General features: G+C 51.5%; 1 protein-coding gene across 1 annotated transcript; it reads left to right on the top strand.

The window, feature by feature from the left end:
* The first annotated feature begins 218 nt into the window (after positions 1 to 218).
* RAB17 (RAB17, member RAS oncogene family) lies at positions 219 to 5,801 on the top strand. The gene is made up of 7 exons (XM_088523796.1): positions 219 to 352; positions 395 to 482; positions 3,460 to 3,631; positions 4,282 to 4,433; positions 4,674 to 4,799; positions 4,961 to 5,054; positions 5,680 to 5,801. The coding sequence occupies exons 1-7, from the start codon at positions 219 to 221 to the stop codon at positions 5,784 to 5,786; spliced, it is 873 nt and encodes a 290-aa protein (XP_088379922.1). The 3' UTR covers positions 5,787 to 5,801.
* The last annotated feature ends 1,238 nt before the right edge of the window (positions 5,802 to 7,039 follow it).

The following is a 7,039-nucleotide window of genomic DNA, read 5'->3' as shown; positions in this document are numbered from 1 at the left end:
TATATAAGCTATAAGGCTCTAACAAGAGGCTTTGACAAAGCATCTGGACCCAGCCATCTGAAGCAACTCACTTTTTTTAATTACAAGGCAGCAAAGGCCCAAGTGCTTCATTATCTCATGCGGTTTCTGCACCCCCTTCCAGATCTCTGTTGTGGGACACGATTCCACCTGCTAAAGCAGCAAGTCTGGGGGAAAACAGGCCAATGTCACCACACGAGATGGGCAACGAGGCTCCAAGCCAAGAGGCCGCCCAGCCTCGCCTGGCTCGGCGCACGGGTTTAAGGTTCACTGACTGCCGGCCCTGCCTCAACTTTGGCCCTGAGACAGGGCTGCCGGCGGCGCAGTGGGGAGGGTGCCTGCGCCTGCTCCAATTTCCCTTTCATTTGCCTGCCAGGAGGAAGTGCCACAGCCCAGGGAGCCGGCGCTGCCAGCCGGGACTGCTCCCGTCACTGCCGGTGGGAACCTCCGGAGGCTTCGGAAAGGTAAGTGTGGGGCTTGCCCAAGGAGAGAGGTGCTGGGATTTAGATCTTCCTGCTTGGAAGTAGCCTCAGATACCAGTGCCGAAGGCTTAGGGCAGTGCTGGGCGAGGGACTCAGCAGGGCTTCCCACAGGTCCAGCTGGTACCACACAGCCGGCTCCTGAGCAAGTGCTCGGCCATCCACCCAAGGGGAAAAATCCCAGATTATCCATTACCTATCACTGCCAAAGCGCTGACACCTCCATCCTCACGGCCAGCCTGAAGCACCATCACAGAAATCTCCCCCAAGAAGTCCCTGCCAGGGCTGCCCCAGGTTATCACAGCCTTATTGCACAGCTCACTCTGCTTTCATGACCCAAATTCTCCCCTCCTCAGCACTGTGAGGAGCAGATTGTGCTGAGGAATCAGCACTACACAAATCCAGTGGCATTTGCGCATTAAAGTGCCTTTCCCGTTAGGGTTTCTGTATCCCCTAGTAACCTTTTCTTAAGTGAGCCCTCAAAGCAGCCCCTTGCATACGCTAGCACAGCCAAGAGCCTTCACAGGTGAGGAGTCTTGCAAAAATAGATGACTGCCTTTGAGCTTAATTCCAACAAATAAGGTAACTGGAGAGTTTGATGTGCAACTGCCATCTGGGAAGAAAAAACATACAAAACCATCCAGTAAATCGAGAAGACCCTAAAAAGTCCTATCCAAATCTTTCAGGGTTGGACACTGCCAACTTCAGAGACACTCACACAGGTAAGAGGGTTCTGCTTTTCTCAGTGAGCTACTGAGCTGTGCTGCCTATTTACTGCTGTAAATAACAAACTGCGATGTGTTAAATGGCTTTGGGATCTGAGCACTGCTAGTTTAGAAAGGCTTTGGGATCAGTATCCCAGGAAATCATATGAGATTTTAAATACCACTTCTCAATGGCTTCATCACAACCAACCGGTATCTTTTTTTTTTTATACAAGTGTCCTCTGGAAATAAAGGTCCTTTACCCCTTCTGGTAGTAAGCCTACGGAGGTCTCCCCCACATCCCTCACCAAGGTTAACAACAGTGCAGAGATTACTTTATTGAGTAGTAAAAGACAAATCCTTGCTGTTGTGTTCCAGCCATCTCACGTGCGCTTTTTTTATTGCTGGTCATTATGCCTGTAAAACAGCAGTTTGGAAGATGCTCCCCAGATCAAGTCCCCTTTTCCCTACTAATTGCAAACACCTGAGCCACACCAATCAACAGCTTGGTCACGCTGCAGCCTGGAGGCAGTCAGGCCAGGGAGTTCAAGTGCAATAGCACCTATCACATGCTCCAGCATTAACATGAAAGCACTGCTTATCCAGCACAGATTACTTCCATGCTGCTTTGTTCCATAGGGGAAGGTGGTTAATATCTATTGGACCTGTCCTGCCCTGAAACACAATTTCATGGGTGCAGAGATGCTTTGTCCATTAATGGAAAGTGAAAATTTACCTTAATTGCAACTATTTTAGTAATAACCTCCTTCATGAGCACGAGGCCAGCCGAGCCTGTCCGCATCTAGAAGCAGTTAGTTGCAATCATCAAAATATTAAGCAGTGCCTAGAGACTAAATCTGCCAACACAATTTTTGCAGGTGACTGAAGGGAAATGCCCATCTAGGTTGATATTCTCCAACTCCTCTCATTGAACCCAGGCAGGTCTCCCAAACTGGGCTTAGGATAAAGGGAAGGGTAAGCACAGTCCAAGGGACCAACCCAGGTCTTCTAGGGTGAAATAAAGATAGCTTTCAGGTGCGTTTGTAGGATTACCCGCACAAAGACCAGACATGGTGCCTTTGAGTCCTTGGGAGCACAGTCCTCACTGTGACCGAGGCACCTGCACATGACAGGGGAGGATCCACCTGGGAAAAGGGAAGAAAATTAAAGACCTGGAGCCTGGGGAGGAGCATGGAGGAGACAGGGGAATTAAAGGAGAAAAACAAGAAAACAAGGGGCTTTTGTTCAGTACAGGGAAGACTGACACCAAGTATGAACTTGCCACTTGGAGCACAAGCTTGCCACGAAGCAGGAGGGGTTAAGAAATATCCAATGAATAGTCACCAGTGGGGGAAGAAGTTGCCTTTGCCTCCGTGTGGGCACTATCGCCCTCTACCAGCAGCATCAGAAATAGGGACCTATGTCCTAACAGGTGCCTGTGTGCCCATCAGGTAAGGCAGGGGCTGCGCAAAGCCAAGGGCTGAGGGTTGAGCAGGGCCCTTCCACACTACTGCACTGTTCCTGCCCATCTTCCCCCAGGTCCCATCATCTTGCCACATCACCTTCCATCCCATGTTGCAACATGAACGTATCTCCAGTGGAGTGACACTGAGTCACATTCCCCAGCGAGGCCATCACATGGGCCTGAGGCTTCACAGTCTCATCAGGTTTTCTTAATCCACAGTACAGGAGAACAAAAAGTCTTTTGGGGTGCATTCTGTTGTCCTTAAGGCTTTTGGAGTCAAGTTGAGGGTGTTTCTTGAGTTCTTGGAAGAGTATAATTTCCCTCTCCTCATCCAATTTTTGTCCAACTCCCTTAAGTGCATCACATCAGAGCTCTTTCCAAACCTGATGCACTGCAGACCATGCTGCCTCCAGAACTGGGACTTTGGGGAAGGATGAGTGTTCAAGAGCAAATCACATCCATAGGTTCTCTACCAGTAACTCTCTCCAGCCTCTTTCCTTAAATCAGAGGCACCCAATGGAAAGTCATCTACATGAAAAGTCTCATCACGCAAAGTCTCCTCCGATCAAATTTCTATCCAAATATCTCCCCCCTCTGGTAGTAACTAGCAGTTACTATACTGGCAGACTCAAGTATTAAATTTCATTCAAGATATTGACAGTTTTGTCTCTCCTGTTTGAATAAAACCCACTTGCTCCCCTACCAAAACTTGGTAGGGACTTGACATGGGAGGCAGAGCAGGGGCACTGGGATCATGGCAGGTCTATTTTGAACAGAGCTTGTTCCTTTGCAGGGCATGGAGCAGAGAGCAACACCGAAAGCAGTGGCTGGCACCTCCTCGGAAGGGACTCATCCCACCTGCACCTACAAAGTGGTCCTCCTGGGGAACACATCAGTGGGCAAGTCAAGCCTTGCCTATCGCTACGTGAAAAATGACTTCAAGGAATCGCTACCCACAGTGGGATGTGAGTGAGTGGCTTCAGTAAGTTGATGCCTCTAGATAGGAGGGCAGACCCGACACATATGTCCCATTTCTAGTAGAAACCTTGTTTCCAAAGCTGAATTCAAGAAGTATCTTTCAGCAGGACCTTTCTCAAAGGGAAAAAGATACTTGTCCCATTTTACCTTGGGTCTTAAATGGGCTCCAAGGTTCCTTTCATACCTGTAAGGAAGCAGCAAATATGTAGAGCTTCACTGGCATGGTGCCAGACCCAGAAGCACCCATGTCTTGGAGTGATGCCAGGTAACATCAGCAAAGTCCCCTCTAATCATTTCAAAGCTGAACAGAAGTTTATTAGGTGATGAGGCTATTTCTGCTAAGTTGGGTGCACATCAGAAATAGAAGGGAAAGATGGTGCCATGAGCAGGGCACATACATGAGCAAGTCATCCTAAGAGCTACAAGAGCTGTGCTCCTGCTTTCTCAGGCCACCATGCCCACTAAAATCAGCACTTCATCATTTTACATCCTCATTTTGCATGATATCCCCAGATTTTGTGGGGGCCCCTAGGAAGGTGAGGCAGGTACAGAGGTCAAGGGCCTGAAGACCAGGCAGAGCAGACACAGGACTGGAAACTCTGCCATAAGCCAAACACTCCTTGTGCCTCCTTGGTAGGTTCGTTCTTCACACAGACCCTCTGCCTGGAGGCCACAACCCTCAAGCTGGAGATCTGGGACACAGCGGGCCAGGAGAAGTACCACAGCGTCTGCCACCTCTACTACCGAGGTGCCCACGCTGCCCTCCTCGTGTACGACATCACCAGCAAGGTGAGCACGGAGCCACTGCTGAGGGAGAAGGGAAAAGGCTGGCAGCTGTGCCATGCTGGAAACCCAGCATTGTGGGCACAGCATCACACAGCTCCTGGGCAGGGTACGAATCCCCACTCCCCTGCTGGTGGCCATCCGAGCACCAGATCCATAGGCTTGTCCCAGCAGATGCAGACTGACCACAGGCTCAGGCAAAGGCAGCTGGGTGCTACTGCCAGGCATTTTGGTCTGTCTCTGCAGGAAACACTGAGCAGGGCCAAGCTGTGGCTGCAGGAGCTGGAGAAGGAGTTCTTCCACGACGAGATCGTGATAGCCTTGGTGGGCAACAAGGCAGACCTGGCAGCCGAGCGAGAAGTCACAACTGAGGTAAGCCCTGCTAGCCAGCACACAGCACCCAGCAGGTGCCTGCCAGGCCTCCCTTTCCCTCCTTTCAGCACCCACAGGCATTAAGTTGGATCCTGCTGAGCTGTGTCACAGCACAAGCACAGTAACACTTCCTGGATATAACTCTGCTTTTCCCTAACTAGGAAGGAGAAGAGTTTGCAAGGAGCAGGAACCTGCTGTATATGGAGACATCTGCAAAATCCAGCTACCAAGTGAATGAGCTCTTCACAGCAGTAGGTAGGTCAATAGTAGTAGAGTGGCTGACACAAGCCACTGCTCCAAGAAAATTGCTTGGAGAAGCCACTAGGCCTTTTGCTGACCCTGAGCATGGTGACAAATACTGTCATCCAAAGCTGAGAGCTTTAACGTGCCACAGGGGCTGTGCCCCACACATGGGAGCAAGGGCAGGGGCTGCCCAGGACAGCACAGGGTATTCAAGTGCACAGAAACAACGGTGGCCCTACACCATAGGAAAGCCTGTCCTTCAGCAAACACGTATTTTGGGGAAAACATTACAGGTTTCACCATCTCACAGCAGCTCCCAGGGTCCTGGACAAAACAGTGAAGGGTTCCAATGCAACATGCAAGACATCTTAGCCCAAGGACAGGCCCATCCAGGGCTGCTGCAAGGCAATCTGGGACACACTTCAGGCCCTCACCTGAGCAAGCCCCAGTTTTCTTCTAGTGCCTAATCTAAGCTCAGCAGTTTGCCCAGTACAGCTTTTCAGAGAGACTTAATGCAATTACACCTCTTGATTTACATCACCCAGGGCCATGGGATTGGGGGCAGCAGGGACATCCTTCCCCCGCCACCGAGAGGAGGCACCGATTTAGCACTTCTCCCTCTACCATTGCCTCCTAGCTCAAGAGCTTGTGGCTCGGGAAGGCAAGAAGGCAGCAGTGCAGTACACAGCCCTGGCAGACCTGCAGGAGCCCAGGGCACCAGGGCCCCGGTGCTGCGGGCTCTGAGCAGCAGTTGGACAGCAAGCAGCACTTCGGAGAGGACAGGCAGCTCTTGTGCTCACCACCACCAGCAAGCTAATGAACTACCACAAAGCACAAGGTGACTCAGATGGCCAAGGCCAGCTCAGGCCGCTAATCCTTTCCCTGGCTCTGAGCAGGTTGGAAATCTGTGCATGGGCCATCTCAACAGCTAAACCAGCTGTTTCCTGCAAGAGGAGGAGCATCAATTTCCTCTACCACTTTTCCAACACCAAGCACTATCACAAAGAGGCTTTTTTAATTCCCAATGTGCTGACAAACCCCTGGGGCACCAGCCTGACACCCCAACCACAGGCTCCACTCCAGGTGCAGGGAGGCACCTCCTTAGTGTCAGCTCCCACCCCAAGGGGGATTTCAGCTTTCCCAAGTAAGGAAAACACCACCTGATGACTTCCAGCCCAGGCTACAAATAAAGATTTCACCCTAAAAGGATGTGCAGTGTTTGTTCTTTCAAGGGGGTATTTCTGAAGGTGCTGCACCCTGCAGCAGGGCAGCAGCTTTGTGCAGCCACATCACTGCTGAAGCTGATGCCCAACAGAATCCCAGTGAAACTTTGGCACCAGTCCAAAGCAGATGCCAAGTGCCACACCAGCACCAACCAGAAAATTGTGCTGAGCGCAGCCTCCCTTCCCACACTGCCCAGACACTGGCGAAAACCTTCCCAAATTACTACAGGAAAAGGGCCAAAGGGCTCATTCTGATAGAGCGGGAGGTTTTCCTGCTCCTTCCCACCCACAGAAAGCTCAAGCACCCCTGGAAACACAACCCTTGTCCCTTTGAGCACCACAGCAAGTGCGGGCCAGGATATTTAGGACCCACCTGCATGATACATCACAGGGTAGCAAGGAGCACCCAGAACCCTTCCCCAGGAAGAAGCAAGACTCTTTTTCCTTCCTGCTTATATCCCTGTTCCTCAACTGGTCTTAATTAGCACCAGATGTGCTAATTGGCTCATCAGCTGCCCCCTCCATCTGCCCCGCCTCCTGCAGTTAACCCTTCATCTGCCAGACAATCCTAGCAGCAGGATCAGCAGGAGGGAGAGGAAACACCTACGACACCCTGGTGTGAGAGTGGGGCTCAGCTTGTCCTCGTCCTCACGTGCAGCATCGGGCTTGCTCCTGGCTCAGACCCTCCTCTCCCCCCAGCCTCTGCTTTTTCCCTGTCCCTGAATTACGCAGGGTGGGAGCAGGGGATAGAGGAGCTCCTCTGGGGCCCAGGGC

The sequence above is a fragment of the Tinamus guttatus genome, unplaced genomic scaffold (genome assembly GCF_059628265.1).
Source record: "Tinamus guttatus ecotype Peru unplaced genomic scaffold, ASM5962826v1 Tinamus_guttatus_pri_ptg000197l, whole genome shotgun sequence".
In the NCBI taxonomy this organism is placed as follows: Eukaryota; Metazoa; Chordata; class Aves; order Tinamiformes; family Tinamidae; genus Tinamus; species Tinamus guttatus.
This window is presented reverse-complemented; position numbering and strand designations above follow the sequence as displayed.